Source organism: Osmerus eperlanus, chromosome 10 (assembly GCF_963692335.1).
Source record: "Osmerus eperlanus chromosome 10, fOsmEpe2.1, whole genome shotgun sequence".
Taxonomy (NCBI): domain Eukaryota; kingdom Metazoa; phylum Chordata; class Actinopteri; order Osmeriformes; family Osmeridae; genus Osmerus; species Osmerus eperlanus.
Genome location: NC_085027.1, coordinates 8,698,540 through 8,714,269, shown reverse-complemented (window position 1 = coordinate 8,714,269; position 15,730 = coordinate 8,698,540). Strand labels below are relative to the sequence as shown.

General features: G+C 50.0%; 3 protein-coding genes across 4 annotated transcripts; all 3 read left to right on the top strand.

The window, feature by feature from the left end:
* Positions 1 to 203: 203 nt before the first annotated feature.
* LOC134028527 (transcriptional repressor CTCF-like) lies at positions 204 to 5,529 on the top strand. 2 transcript variants are annotated; one of them, XM_062472138.1, is made up of 13 exons: positions 204 to 441; positions 1,511 to 1,768; positions 1,862 to 2,044; positions 2,126 to 2,465; positions 2,567 to 2,737; positions 2,875 to 3,008; positions 3,106 to 3,226; positions 3,336 to 3,485; positions 3,630 to 3,790; positions 3,875 to 4,057; positions 4,158 to 4,290; positions 4,377 to 4,523; positions 4,688 to 5,529. In XM_062472138.1, exons 2-13 carry the CDS (start codon positions 1,520 to 1,522, stop codon positions 4,945 to 4,947), a joined length of 2,232 nt encoding a protein of 743 aa, XP_062328122.1. In that variant the 5' UTR covers positions 204 to 441; positions 1,511 to 1,519; the 3' UTR covers positions 4,948 to 5,529. The 2 variants fall into 2 exon arrangements, with proteins under 2 accessions (XP_062328122.1, XP_062328120.1); XM_062472136.1 differs by having other exon boundaries at positions 4,685 to 5,529.
* Positions 5,530 to 6,007: 478 nt separating this feature from the next.
* Positions 6,008 to 10,598, top strand: LOC134028354 (mucin-2-like). The gene is made up of 5 exons (XM_062471837.1): positions 6,008 to 6,168; positions 6,908 to 7,011; positions 7,170 to 7,789; positions 7,888 to 7,996; positions 8,090 to 10,598. The coding sequence occupies exons 3-5, from the start codon at positions 7,742 to 7,744 to the stop codon at positions 10,063 to 10,065; spliced, it is 2,133 nt and encodes a 710-aa protein (XP_062327821.1). The 5' UTR covers positions 6,008 to 6,168; positions 6,908 to 7,011; positions 7,170 to 7,741; the 3' UTR covers positions 10,066 to 10,598.
* Positions 10,599 to 11,411: 813 nt separating this feature from the next.
* acd (ACD shelterin complex subunit and telomerase recruitment factor) lies at positions 11,412 to 15,593 on the top strand. Its single transcript, XM_062471185.1, has 13 exons — positions 11,412 to 11,553; positions 12,001 to 12,118; positions 12,227 to 12,351; positions 12,523 to 12,613; positions 12,699 to 12,778; positions 12,865 to 12,909; positions 13,024 to 13,061; positions 13,615 to 13,745; positions 14,040 to 14,103; positions 14,214 to 14,561; positions 14,676 to 15,124; positions 15,208 to 15,284; positions 15,391 to 15,593. The coding sequence occupies exons 2-13, from the start codon at positions 12,017 to 12,019 to the stop codon at positions 15,473 to 15,475; spliced, it is 1,635 nt and encodes a 544-aa protein (XP_062327169.1). The 5' UTR covers positions 11,412 to 11,553; positions 12,001 to 12,016; the 3' UTR covers positions 15,476 to 15,593.
* Positions 15,594 to 15,730: the final 137 nt, after the last annotated feature.

The following is a 15,730-nucleotide window of genomic DNA, read 5'->3' as shown; positions in this document are numbered from 1 at the left end:
AATGAATATTAAATCATTATAATCGGAAATATTACCATCGTGAATATAGTATATGTTCTATACACAAAAATGTTCCCGTATTTAATATTTTAAAAATGGTGACGCAAGATATGTGCAGAAAGACATTTGTCGTAGGCTACAGAACAGCTGTTCAGTAGAGACACCACGCCCACAAGCGCTTAAATTCAAAAGTGGCGCGCAGACAGCCAAACCTCACAACTGCCGTGATCCCCCTCCCTCTGCTCCCGTCAGGCCCCTGCATGCGCATGCACGGTTGTCTACTCTGGGCCACCATTTTGTGAAAGGCCAACTCTCCCAAAGCGGGAGAGGATTATTAGCGACGCTGCGCAAGGGCACGCTTCCATACCGTCGGCAGAAGAAGACCATTCAAGCACCGAGCTCTCCCCCTAATTTAACGGGAAAACAAGAACTGCAAAGCAGGTAAAATGACGAATTTCCCTTGAGAAGGGGGGCATTTTTGTAGGAGCTATCGTCGGCCTCTAGGTGTCACGGTGGGGCTCGCGTCCAGGCGACTGGCGGGGGGTGTTTGTCTCCCTCTATCGTTATTGAAAATTCACTAAAACGTATAACCCAGAAGTTGGAGATTATTTACAATTTTATAGTATTTTATGACAGATATGACTAGTTATTTCGCTATGGATGGCAATAATAATGGCCGAATGTTTCGGGGGATTGTTTAGGCCAGGCGTCCATCTTCTCGTGCCCTTTGTTTCCTCTTTTGAGATGAGAAACCGCGTCTCCGGGTTCTAGAAAGAAAGCGCAACATTTCGAGTTCAGTCGCGATACATTGTACAATCTCACTCGATACATTATATCAACTGCAACTATAACTTTTACAGATGTTAAAAGGCGTGCTTTGAAAAGACAAGAAATAATGTAAACCCTCGTCTAAAATTGAATTTCTAAGTGTTAAATTGTTATGCTACCTAATTTAGTTTCTACAGACGTACTTTCAGTTTGAACAATCCGTACATGTAGGCTATCTATATTCAATGTGGCAGAATTATCTGAAAACATAATAAACGCTACCTACTCGGTGTCTAAGTTGGCTTGGTAACTGTAACGTTTCACAATGGCTCCCAAGAGTAGGCTAAACACGGAAGGAGGTTTCGGAGTCATGTTGATGTGGAGCCCCAGCGAATCTTGCGTTAAAATGCTACTTCATTCCGAGCCGCAGCTTTCACAAAATATTGAGTCTTGTGGCAAATGCAAGTTGTAGCTTCGTTGCTGACACCCTAGCGCCCACACACACGCACTGCTCATAATAGAACTTGTGTTGTGGGTAAGAGCTCCCTCTATAAACCACAAGGTAACGTTACAAACACAAAACTGGGTTTCGTGCAGGGTTAGAGTTGGGGTGGCAGTAGATGCTGTTCCACACTAATGATGTGGGTAGGGGGCTGGATGAGTTTTGCTGACCTGCTGCGTCATCCCTCTACAACTACACACCTCCTCTAGATGTGGGGATTAACTATTCTGTTTCTCACAGGTGGCATCCATGGAGGGTGAGGTTGTTTCCATGGAAACCACCCAGGCCCTATTTGGGGAGGCCGATAAGGATCTTTCTGAGGCAGGCGGGGCAGAGCTGATAGAGGGGGTTGCCCAGGAGGAGGTGGGGGGCAACATGGAGATGATGGTGATGGATGCTCTTGACCCCACCCTGCTGCAGATGAAGACAGAGGTCCTGGAGGGGGGTGGTACGGTGACAGTCACCGGGGGTGAGGATGGCCAGATCATCACACTACAGGTCAGTATCACGTGTGGGTCAGGGGTTGGGCTGAACCATGGCTTAAGCAGGGTTGAACGGGGCTGTTGAACAATGTTATTGCCATGGCTGCAGGTGGTAAACATGGAGGAGCAGGCGGGTGCGGCGCTGGGCCTCGGACAGCTGCAGCTGGTGCAGGTGCCCGTCACCTCGGCAACCGTGGAGGAGCTTCAAGCTAGCTTTGTGGATGCCCAGGCTAGCAGCAAGGAGGCAGAGCCTATGATCTGCCACACTCTCCCCCTCCCCGAGGGCTTCCAGGTCATCACGCAGTAATGGGGTAGCTCTGTTTCTGTTAGGTGAATGTGAGCCCCCTCAAGCCTGACCCTCCGTGTGTTCTAGGTGGTGAAGGTTGGAGCCAATGGGGAGGTGGAGACGGTGGAGCAGGAGGAGCTCCAGGCTGCTGAGGAGCTCCAGGGGGAGGAGGAGGAGCCAGCCGAGCCCCAGCAGGAGGACTCTGCCTGGGCCAAAGACCCAGACTACCAGCCCCCTACTGGTGGCCTCCGGAAAGGGAAGAAGGGCAAGAAGAGCCGTCTGCGCTACGGAGAGGGTGAACGTGACATGGACGTATCTGTGTACGACTTTGAAGAGGAGCAGCAGGAGGGCCTGCTGTCGGAGGTCAATGCTGAGAAGGTGGTGGGCAACATGAAGCCCCCCAAACCCACCAAGATCAAGAAAAAGGGTGTGTTTACATGTGCTTAGATACATCCTACTGTTGGCCTAGTCGCCCTGTGATAGTTGAAGCTTGCTGCTGTGCTAACCCCTCGGTGCATGTTTCTCCAGGGGTGAAGAAGACGTTCCAGTGCGAGCTGTGCAGCTACACCTGCCCTCGTCGCTCCAACCTGGACCGCCACATGAAGAGCCACACGGACGAGAGGCCACACAAGTGTCACCTGTGTGGGCGTGCGTTCAGGACAGTGACGCTGCTGAGGAACCACCTCAACACACACACAGGTACACAAGCACCCATGCGTGTGGCTCGCCAGCCCTCTTGTCTGGTCACCCCTTGCAGAAGAGCTTTCTTTCCTATGCTGGTCCTGATCGAAGCTATGACACGTGAAAACTCAGCACTAACTAACTGTCCTTCTCAGGCACCCGTCCTCATAAATGCCAAGACTGTGACATGGCGTTTGTGACCAGCGGAGAGCTGGTGCGTCATCGCCGCTACAAACACACCCATGAGAAGCCTTTCAAGTGCTCCATGTGTGACTACGCCAGTGTGGAGGTGGGTACACACACCTGGGTCTCTGAGGAGACCTGACAGATTGTCCCATTTGTGTTCCTGGAACCTGCCAGAAGTTCTGACGGTGTGTGTTGTCCAGGTCAGTAAGCTGAAGAGGCACATCCGTTCTCACACAGGAGAGAGACCCTTCCAGTGCAGCCTGTGCAGCTATGCTAGCAGAGACACGTACAAGCTCAAACGGCACATGAGGACACACTCGGGTTGGTCTCACACGCACATACACACACGCAGAGTAGCATGAGCACACAAATGCCCCCCAGAGATGGACATTTTCTTATTTTACACACTCTAACCCCCCCCCCCCTCCAGGTGAGAAGCCCTATGAGTGCTACATCTGCCACGCCCGCTTCACCCAGAGTGGCACCATGAAGATGCACATCCTGCAGAAACACACAGAGAACGTGGCCAAGTTTCACTGCCCACACTGTGACACTGTCATCGCCCGCAAGAGTGACCTGGGTGAGACATGGGGCTTTCCCCCCCCCACCCATCACCCCCCCACACACACAACCCTACTTTGTCACCTCCAGAAAGCCAGATGCGGTGGGAAGAATGTGTCTGTGAGCATCGGTTAATCAGTTTGGTTGTGTGTGTACGCTGCAGGTGTGCATCTGAGGAAGCAGCATTCGTTCATTGAACAAGGCAGGAAGTGTCGCTACTGTGACGCTACGTTCCACGAGCGCTACGCCCTCATCCAGCACCAGAAGTCTCACAAAAATGAGAAACGCTTCAAGTGTGAACAGTGTGACTACTGCTGCAGACAGGTGTGTGTGTGTGTGTGGGGGGCATGGCTGCCCATCTGGTTGTGGGACATGTTCACTGAGTATTTGATCTGTTTGACCCTGCAGGAGCGTCACATGATCATGCACAGACGCACCCACACGGGTGAGAAGCCGTACGCCTGCAGCCAGTGTGAGAAGACCTTCAGACAGAAGCAGCTGCTGGACATGCACTTCAAACGCTACCACGACCCCAACTTCATCCCCACCGCCTTCGTCTGCAGCAAGTGTGCCAAGACGTTCACTCGCAGGGTACGTGGATGACTCCCTTGTATTTCTACTTGACCTGACCATGGTGGAGATGGGCGAGGTCCTGGCCTCAGTGCTCTGATGTCCGTGCTCCACCCCACAGAACACGATGCTGCGTCACGCTGAGACCTGTAATGGCCAGGATGTGTCTGACGAGAACGGGACTCCTCCCAAGAGGGGCCGGCGGGGGAGGAAGAGGAAGATGCGCAGCAGGAGGGATGACGATGACGACACTGGTGAGAACAAATCAGCTGATGACTTGGCACACGTGCGTCTGTGAGTGGTGCTCCGAGTTTAGATCTGTGATCCCGTCAACCTGTAGAGCCTGAGCTGGATGACATGGATGAGGAGGAGCTTCTGGCTGAGATGGAGGTGGAGCAGGCCCCACCTGTGGTCCCCGTCCCGGCCCCCGTGGGGCCCCCAGCCAAGAGGAAACGGGGACGCCCTCCCAAAGCCAAACCTGCCCCACGTAAGTTCACACGTGCGGGGAGGCCATGGTTGGTTTATGTAGACCAATTGGTTAGATATGTTACTTTGAGCGGGGAGGGGGGGGGGCGGCTTGTGTCAGTTAGGCCATAGAAGTGTTCTATTGGCAAGCTCACAGACTGTGTGCCATTTTGTGGCTCGCAGCAGCCGTCATCTGTGTGGAGGAGAACGTGGCAGACCCGGCGGAGGACATCATAGTGAAAAAGGAGCTGGGAGCGGAGCAGTCGGACAAGCTGCAGGAGGAGACTGGGACGGAAGAGGCGGAGCCTACTGAAGGGGTAGTGGCTATCCAGGTAGAGGAGGTCCAGGGGGAGGAGCCAGCTCAGGAAGTCCAGCTGTCTGTTACAGATGCTCCGCCCAACGGGGATCTCACTCCTGAGATGATCCTGAGTATGATGGACCGGTGATGGACAGGCAGGTCAGGAGGCCTGTCCAGGCTAGCACTCACACTGACCACTTCTCTCTTCTGTCTTCTTACATCCATGTAGAACCATGCTCAGAACTTAGACAGGCAGCCCCCCACACACACACACCCTGAAACCCAACACCACACACTCAACCATGTTGTAATCTGAAAGCCCCCTGATGTTGATGATTATGCCTGGGAAATGAAATACATTTTCAGTCCGTTCTATTTTTTTAAAGATTTTAGATGTCTGTTTCTTAACTTGTGCGCGCTGAGGGGTGGGGACCGCCGAGATACTGATGATGTCATAGAAGACCAGGGCTCATTCCGCTGTTGAACATGTTTTATCTTCTCTCTGCTTCTCCCCCCACTCCCATCTCAGTATGTAATCATGTGCTCTCGCTATGTTAGTTAGAGGGGTGGGTGGGATCACTCTGGAATATCCTGCTTTTACAAAATATTATGCTGTTTTAAAATGAAACAAAATATTCTTCTCTTGTTATTGCTTTTAGAATTAATTTGGTTTTTTTGGGGTTGATGCTTTTATTATTTTATACCATGATATGGGGGGGGGGGGCAGGATAATGTATGACTGTACAGCCAATAAAAAGATCAACCTATTTTTCTCTTGATTTTTAATGTCATGCCAGAGTTTTACCTTGGGTTTGTTATGTTGAAATGCATCTAGACATGTAACACAGAGGAGCCTACTAGTGGAGGGGAATGTCAGTAACAATGGGGGTTAAAGCCAAATCTACCCTGGTTCATTCCTACATGGAGACAAAGAAGAGAAATTTCTGCATTTTTAAAAATCTCATCCGCATACAAAATCAATTATTTATGTTTATCAGGCATGGATTTTGTGCAATTTAGAGTGCCTCAAATCTGACATGGCTGTGGACATCTCCAGGTCTGTGCTTCACTGTCCTTCTTCTCCTTCCACTCAATGTCTCCTTCTCACTGGCTCAGAGAGGAGGGGTGGGCAAGGCCCCCTATTGCATCTGTCAGTCTAGCCACCCTGGCCCCGCCCACCTCAGCAGCGGCATTAGATACTGCTGCTGGTGCTCTTAGCAACGGTGCCTCGGCAACAGAGCCACGGCAACGGAGTGCCGTGTCTCCCCTTATGGAGCTGCCATTGGGCGGGCCGGTGCTGAGGCATTACACCCGCAGTCGACCACGACCACACCGACAGAACCAGCACCACCGGCCCAGCAGGACACAGGTATGGGGGGAGGGGGAGAGAAGAGGGGGTGGTGTGTGAGGAGGCATTATGAAAGAGGGGGAGAGGCAGGGGGAAGGGAGGGATGGAAGGAGAAGATATGCATGAATAACTCAATCCTATCACAACAGCAAACAGCTGCTAGTGTGTAAAATGGCTGGATTAATGTTTTTTTGTGTAAGTGGATTGAGTGTGTGTGCCAGTGCTTTATGTTGCTCAAACGTGCTGGTGGGCTTTTTCTCCATCGGGGGTGTGTGTGTGCGTGACTGTGTGAGAGTGCCTGTGTGTGTATGTGTGTGTGAACACAGCTATTGTATCAGCCCTGAGCATGTCCATTGTGAGCTCCGCTGAGCTGGACCAAGCGGCTGTCTCAGGTGGGGACTGAAAATCCATCTGCTCTCCTCTATCCCGCCCAGCGACAGCACATGACATCATCACACCATAATGATGTTCTGAGTCAATCAATTGCTCTTGGATATGACTGTTTGAACCACACTGTTGATTTAAATACAAGGATCAAATAACCTGAACATTTCTCATGTGGGAGTAAATACAAGAGAGTGGTGTGAGGGGCGTTTGCCTCGGTGAGGTGAGAACATGATGTAATAGAGGCTAGTGCTGAGGAGAAAGCTGCTAGTACCAGCAGCTCCTATCAGCCACACATCATGACCAATCAGCTTTCCACTGGAGCAGTAGCACCTGTTAACAAACATCCAATGTGTGTGTGCGCGTGTGTTTACAGGACCCAGTTGTAGACAGTGAGAATGAGGCTCCAGAGCTGAATGGTAGGGTGGACGAGGGAGTTGAGGAGTTTTTCACAAAAAGACTCCTCCCTGCCGACACCCTGTGAGTATCTAATCACAACATAGACATGTTGACACTCAATGCACCTCACTAACGTCCTCGCGATAAAGCTTGGTATAGATGCTGACTGCTAATGAGTACGTAGCTCAGGGCTTTGTCTGTTTAACCAGATGCCACCTGTGTGCCGCTCTGCTCCTCAGAAAACAGCAGGATGAAGAAGTGGTTGAGCCAGAGGTGGCTCCAGCCAGTGCTGCCCCCTGCCCCGCCCCCTCCAGGACCCTCAGGAAGAAGCTGGGCGAGTTCTTTACCCTGAGAAAAAGGCGTGGCTTAAAGTCAGAAACGAGTCATGAGGGGCGGACAAAAAAAACATCCATCGCAGATCTTATTCGGCCCCTCAGGGATGCTGCAAGGGCTGAGAAGGACAAACTGAAGGAACACGACAAAGACAAGGAGCGGGAGAAAGAGAAGGAAAGTGATGTCGCTGTCATTGGAGAATCAGTTGCCGTGGCGACGGAGTCCTCTGGCCCCACCCCTCTGCGGGGGGAGGCTCAACCCCGCCGGGTGATGAGGGAGGGGAAGACCCAGTCTCTCATTCTGCTGTCCGGCTCCACAGCAACCAGTGCTGGGGGAGCCAAGAACACACATGGGAAGGTGAGGGTGACCCCTGCTGTCTGTTCACCTTTTACCTCTGACCACCGGGACTGTTTCTCATTGTCTGTTTCAGAAACACTCCAGCGAGGGCCAGCACAGCTTTGAACAGAAGCTGCATCTCATGCTGCAACGCATTGGTGTGTCCAAAGGCCCACCAGAAGAGACGCAGGTATGTGGTTGTGGGCGTGTACACATGTATGAGTGCTGGTGAATTGACATGCTTGTGGGGGAGGAGAAGAGGACTAAATCTATGGGATGGTTAAACAGAGTCAGGAGGGGGAGATGAAGAAGGCAGAATCTGAGGGCACCATCATCGACAACAAACCTGATCCAACATCAGCTTTCATGAAACCTCGGACAATGTCCACCTCCTCAGGTAACAAGGCCACACACACATACGTGCGTGCACAAACACACACACACACATCTTTTCATGTTAGTTACTTGAACTTTCTCACTCTCTTTCCAGACACAAGACGGCCGATCAGACTCAGTGCATCAGCCCACGAGGCTGCAGGAAAACCAGCTCTGCCTCCAAAGCCCCTCATTAAGTCTGGCTCAGGCCCTGCCCACACCAGCGGGCGCAACACCCCTGAGAATGAGCTGACTCAGATACAGGAGGGAGAGACGTCTCCCCCTGCACCCAGCCCCCACGCAGCTACTGCCACCCACTTTGAAACCATCTCCCCCACATCGTCATGTGACCCTTCCATCTCTAACAGCACTGCTGCTCCCATCACTACTGGATCTCCCACCCCCTGCCCGACCTCTGACCAGACTAACTCTTTCACCCCCATTCTCGACCAGACTAACTCCGTCACCCCCACCCCTGACCAGCCTAATTCTTCTTCCCCAGATGAAACTAACACCATCTCCCCCACCCCTGATGAGACTAACTCCATCACCCCCACCCCTGACCAGACTACCTCTATCACCCCCACCCCCAACCAGACTAACTCCTCCTCCCCAGACCAGACTAACTCCATCACCCCCACCCCCAACCAGACTAACTCCTCCTCCCCAGACCAGACTAACTCCATCACCCCCACCCCTGACCAGACTACCTCTATCACCCCCACCCCCCACCAGACTAACTCCTCCTCCCCAGACCAGACTAACTCCATCACCCCCACCCCCAACCAGACTAACTCCTCCTCCCCAGACCAGACTAACTCCATCACCCCAAGCCCTGACCAGACTAACTCCATCACCCCCACCCCCAACCAGACTAACTCCTCCTCCCCAGACCAGACTAACTCCATCACCCCAAGCCCTGACCAGACTAACTCCATCACCCCCACTCCCAACCAGACTAACTCCTCCTCCCCTGACCAGACTAACTCCATCACCCCCACTCCCAACCAGACTAACTCCTCCTCCCCTGACCAGACTAACTCCATCACCCCAAGCCCTGACCAGACTAACTCCATCACCCCCACCCCCGACCAGCCTAACTCTTCCTCCCCAGATGAAACTAACACCATCACCCCCACCCCTGATGAGACTAACTCCACCACCCCCACTCCCAACCAGACTAACTGCTCCTCCTCAGACGAGACTAACTCTATCACCTTCACCCCCGACCAGCCGAACTCCTCCACCCCAGTCCAGATTTATTACTCCTCCCCAGACCAGACTGACTCTGTCACCCCCACACCTGACCTACCTAATCCGGGCCCCACCACCACACGTGGGTCCACATCCATGACCCCCACTGCCCACTCTTTCCCTGACACAACCAGATCCACTTTTTCTTTTGCAGTAACATGTCTCTCCTACTCCCCTGACCTTACTGATATTGCTCCTACTGCCAGTATCAGTGCCTCTCTCACCGAAACAACTTCAGACCCCACAAACTCCTCCCCTAAACTCTCCTCTACTAATGCAGTTCCTGTACCCACTAAACCTGACCCTGTTCCTGACACATCAATAACCAACACTACCAGCCCTACCATTAACACTGATGGTGCTTCCAGCCCCCCACCCAGCCTCCCTGGCTCTGTTGTCCCTCTCCCCTCCAACACCCCCAACATAATACTCCCCTCCACCTCTACACAATCAGCTGTTGTTTCTGATTCTGCCACTAATGTCCTAAACTCCTTCATCTCAGCTTCTAGCAACTTCTCAAGTCATCTTTCTACTTCCCTCCTAACTAATCTGACTACTCCAACCCTCTCTGATGCTATTCACACTACTAACTCCTTCAAAACCACCACCAACTCTGCTGTTATCACTACCGCCACTTTGCCTGTCTCAACAACCCCTCCGCCCACTCCTACCAGTGTCTCCAGCAGCCCAGACCCTCTTGTGGCAGCCGACCCCTCCCCAGCCGACCCCTCCCCAACCAGCCTCTCCTCAGCCAGCCCTCTATGTGAGGAGGAACCAAGTTCACAGCCTGCCATGAAGATATCCATGAGTGAGGGCTTAGGCGAGTCCATGCGATAACAACAACAAAAATCTTCTTGGTGTGTGTGTGTGTGTGTGACAACAAGGACGGGAATACATCTTTCCACTCTTCTCCAACAGAAGAGAAGCCTGAAAAGAACCGAAGCGATGGAAGCCAGATGGATGAAGATGACAAGAAGGACACAGAGAAAGTAAAAGTGAATAAGTCAGTGGATGACAGCATTGGAAGGATAGAAGTAAGGAAAGAGGAGGACCTGAAAAGAGTAGATGGTACCATTAGGCAGGGGCAGGAAATAGAAGAGAACCAGCTAAAAGAAGGAGTAAAAACCCAGGAGCAGAATGGAGATAAACAGGTAGGAGAGACTTTAGAGGTAACCGAATTCAATGAGCAGCAGAAAATGATGGGACCAACTACTGTGACAGGGGCAGGAGATACCACAGTACAAGGAGGGAGGGGGAGTCTATGGAATTGAGTACAGGGACCACATCACAGCAGCACATCAGAGGGTGGATCAGCGGACCAAAGAACTGAGACCCCCTCTAAGTAACATTAACCCTCGTGCTGCCTTCGGGTCACATGACCCAAAGATTCATAACGAACCATCGTTGTGTTTACCCAATTTTACCCAATACAAAAACAAATTAAAATAATTTTCTTTTAACCTTTGCAATGTGGGGGGTCTGAGAGAGCCCAACGGTTAAAAGAAAATGCTTCACTTTGTCTTTGTATGCGGTAAATCTGTCGCAATACGACGGTGGGTCACAATGACTGATGGGTCAGAATGACCCGAAGATAACACAAGGGTTAATGGACTGACCCAGCACAGTGTCTTTTTTGTACGTATGTTCTATCTTTGCATTGCACGTATGATTATGTAAGACAACTACTGTGGTGAAATATGTTTACAATAGATGGTTATGAGACGTATACAAGTTTACTTATGATTATTAAATGGAATACTGAATCTGTCATTTGTTGTCTGCTTCCTGTCTCTGCTGCGCCTAATGTCTGGGGAAGGACCTAAGCCAAAGTTAATTAGGGAGGACAGTAACATTGCACAGGAGATTGAGTTCTCCATATCATCCTACCTTTGCGTTTCACTCAAATGAAAAGACGACCTCTGGCGGCTGTCTGTTGTCTGTCCAAGCGGACTGTGAGTGTACTTGTATCGATGTCAAAAAAAACGATGTAGAACATGGTCTCAGCATACTTGCTGATTTTGCTAATTTTGAATATATGTATGCCGATCTATTGAAGTCTAGACTTCACTGAAAATAACACAATAACAGTCTAGCGACGATATGTATTATCTCTGCAATGTGACTGCAGTGGGAACCATATATATAAGGGGGTTCCCAACGGAATGAAAACAAAGGAACACCTCCCCGATAAACCCGCGGAAGTATGAACCAAACATTACGCTGTCTTTACTATTCCTTAAATACTGTGTGTTTGTACAGTTCTCCAAACCCCACATAGGCTACTATCTCACCGTTTCTATACATTATAATAATTATCTACAGGTGGTAAGTTTTTAAAGTATCAGTCAGTCTCATATTTTGATTAGAGCTCTAGCTAGCGGTCTCCTGTCTTACTAGCTCTCTTACTAAACGGCAATTTTCGAAACAGATACTTCGAGTCATTTGATAATATACTATGATTGCATACAACAATTGCTGTCCTGTCCAAATATAGAGTTGTAGCTACTCTGTATTATATTGCTCTCTGGGGTTATTCTTCTTTCAAAGCAATCCGCTGAAAATACCTGTAATGTTTTGTTAAGTCTCACACACTTTTTGAAAACGGCAAATCAGTCCCCATAAAATCCCCCAGACACACATACAAACACAGATATTTAACGGACGCATCCTCTCCCAAACAATCTGTCCCACCCACATATGAAAACAAACCAATGGCCCTGATCTTGTGTAATCTAGAGATTAACTGAATACATTTACCCACTGTCTTTGCAGGTGCAGAGTTGTGGCCATGTCGCGTGGCAGGAGAGCGCAGCTTGCACCCTGGATAGAGCAGACCATCCTCAACTATGGCACAAAGGAGAATGGACGACTGTGGGCACATGTTGTTGGGGTAATGTTATCAATCGACAATCATCAACAAATATTTACTCATATTGGTTGCCTGTGCTGTTGTTATACAGTCTAATAAGAAGAGCCTCATGTCTAATCCTGTGGGAAGGTGGGCCAGATGACCGAGTCCCAGGCCCAGGATGTTGCCGGGCCGACCATGGTGCTGTTCCTCTCTGATGGCGTGGTGCAGATTCCTGCCCTGCTCAGGCAGCAGGCATGGGACACGCTGCAGGAGTGAGTCCCCCTGCAGAGGGCAACATGGAGGAGCATGAGTGAAATGTGGACACAGCCTTCCTGAGTGCATCAGCTTTCTTTAACCGTTCCCATCCAGATTTGAGACAGTACTGCCATCAATACAGTGTGACATTATGTGTGCAGTGAGTTTCTCTCCATGTTCCTTGGCAGGCAGGAGGAGAGGGAGTGTTTATCCAGTCTCTCTAACTGCACTGTTTGTGTAGTGTCATACAGTCTGCAGTTCCATATGGCCCATGTAAAGGTATGCTAATATTTTAACGTATAGAGAAAGAATTGTAAAATAGGAGTCAATAATAACGTGTTATTGTTATGTTTCCTTAACTCAGACAAAGTGCAGATTCTTCCTGTGGATTGATGAACTGATCACTACAGCGTATGGAGCTCCTAAAGACAGTCCCCCCTGTTGGTGAGGGAATGTTGGACACAAACACACCACACTGATGCATTATTTATACCCAGCTAACACAGAAGCTCTCTTGACTCTGGTTTCAGCACAACACTCCCCTCGGTCCAACAGCAGATTTATGACACCTGGAGGTAAGAGCCCCCCTCCCCTGCTATGACGGGGGTGTCTGGGGCTTTCTCGCTACGCTTGCTGAGGTGTCAGAGCATTGATAGATTGTAATGATGCTGTATTTCCTTCCTCCTTAGGTCCCTCTCTAACCAGGATTCTGTCCACACCCAGAATGGTACAAGACTCTTCAGAGATTCAATATATGTGTTGATGTCTGTCCCATGTCCAGTACCATGTCTGTCCCGTGTCCAATAACATGTCTGTCCCGTGTCCAGTAACATGTCTGTCCCAAGTACAGTAACATGTCTGTCCCGTGTCCAGTAACATGTCTGTCCCGTGTCCAGTAACATGTCTGTCCAGTAACATGACTGTCCCATGTACAGTACCATGTCTGTCCCATGTCCAGTAACATGTCTGTCCCGTGTCCAGTAACATGTCTGTCCCGTGTCCAATAACATGTCTGTCCCATGTCCAGTAACATGTCTGTCCCGTGTCCAATAACATGTCTGTCCCGTGTCCAGTAACATGTCTGTCCCATGTCCAAAAACATGTCTGTCCCATGTCCAGTAACATGTCTGTCCCGTGTCCAATAACATGTCTGTCCCGTGTCCAGTAACATGTCTGTCCCATGTCCAGTAACATGTCTGTCCCGTGTCCAGTAACATGTCTGTCCCGTGTCCAGTAACATGTCTGTCCCGTGTCCAGTAACATGTCTGTCCCGTGTCCAGTGTTCAGCCTGTCGGAGCTGCTGGGGGAGTGGAAGGACGAGCGTAGGGAGCAGCTCCTACAGGAGGTGGGGCAGCTGCTGAAGGCGCGGTCCAGCCCCTCTGGCTGGGCTGCAGACAGGCTGACATACCAGGTGGGTCTGGAGCTACACCACTAGTGTGCTAGAGTAACAGCCTGGGATTACTCTCTTAGCTCATTCACGTGGCTGGGGGAGCTATTATAAAATACACCTGAGCTGACCAAACAGGAGTAGAGGACTCAGGGGACATATTGACATATTTCTGTATTACTGCCCTAAACTAGGTGGTACCTTGTATGCCCATACCTTTGTGGTTGTTACTAAACTATAAAAATAAAAAAACATATGTTTGCATATATTATATATTTGCATGTATATATGTGTGTGCTGAGCAAGTGTGTGTTGCAGGGGGAAGAAGTGTTCTGTGTCCCAGTTTCACATCTTCTCATCCCACAGGAGCTGCATCACTCAGGTAACACCTGCTCACTCACAATTTAGAACACACACACTAGAACAAATGTACACTATACACACTCACACCTGCACCTGCTTTTTTTTTGTGCCTATGTGTGTCGTTCTCAGATGAGGGCAGTTGTACCCAGAGTGGACTAGTCCCGCCTTCTGAAGACGTTGACTTGAATGCTTCCCGGCATGGAGAGACTGTTCAACCAATCACAAATCAGTGTAACAGGCTGGCAGACATGCCAGCCCTTCTTGAGAGAATAGACTCTGGCCATGAGGTCACACTTCCAGGTTATGAGATCATACTTCCTGGTCCTGAGATTACACTTCCTGTCCATGGGACCACTCATTCTAGTGAGTGTCTTGGAGGGGAGGGGGCTCAAGCCGTACGGAAAGACATCAGGGACAACCCGTGGGATATGTTTGCTCCTGCTGAAGAGATGCTCAGAACCTCCTCCTCATCTGATTGTATGTTCCTAAACCTCTTCAAAACACACACACACAACCAAAGTAGAATAGAAAAATGTAGTTGTGATGCAGAAAGCTTGATATGTAACCTAACTCTCATTGGTTCTTTCTCAGTATCTATGACCTCAGAGCCCCTAGAGGAGAGTCTGTCTCTGCTTGAACCCCCTTTGGCCCCGCCAGCACCCGTCCCCATGGCAACCAGCACCCAGGTGCCCTCCCAGAAGTCAGGGGTCAGCCAGAAATCAGAGGATCGTTCACTTCCTCCATACCAGAGACCTTGCCCCTCATACAACCTAGCCCCCTCTTGCCACTCTCCCTGCATCCAAGCCCCCGACCCTCCACTCCAGCCCCATCCCTTTGAGCAGGAAGGAGTGGGGTGGGTAAAAAGGAGGCACAGGAAGAACACGAATGAGCTCCTCTCAGCTGCTCTTCTGGAGGAAGAGGCGGAGCAGCAGGTCCTCAGCCCACCCTCCTGGCTGTTTGAGTCTCTATTGGTTCCCAGAAGCAGGGGGGAGGGGCCTGGCTGTAAGCCATCAGCAGGACCAGAGGATAGAAACACTAACGTAAGGTTGACGGGCTGCAGGAATGTACATTCATAGTCCAGTTGATGGAATGACCAAGATAATATCCCTTTATCCCATCTCAGGTTCACAGTGATGGCACTTTGTTCTTGTACTCCTACCAGCCATCAGATAAGCTCCGCCAGGATCTCTACCAACTTAAGTAAGTGGGAACATTTTTGTGAGTATCTGTGTGCTTGCTAAAGAAAAAGAGTGAATATGTATATAATTGTTGCTAAGATCTGTATGTGTGTTGGTTTGTTTTCTAGAGTTCCAGACAGCTTGTTAGACTGGGCTGTCAAGTACCTTCTTCCTGCCAAGCAGACAGACGTTGCCAAGGCTACACAGCAGTGAACTGAGCCTTCATCAGCTAGTTACAGTTCTCCTACTCTCAGGCTGCTACATTCTATGTTGTGTTTACTCAACCTTTTGTTTTTATGAAAAAAGCAGTTTATGCACATTAAAGTTTTAATATGACAGTTATTTTTTATTTTAATTTCAAACAACTCATATGTGGACATAATTCCCTCCATACCATAATTTCTATTGAAATATTTTTATTTTGAGCGAAAGGTCAATTCAGCATCAGACACTATGTTTGTAGCTGCC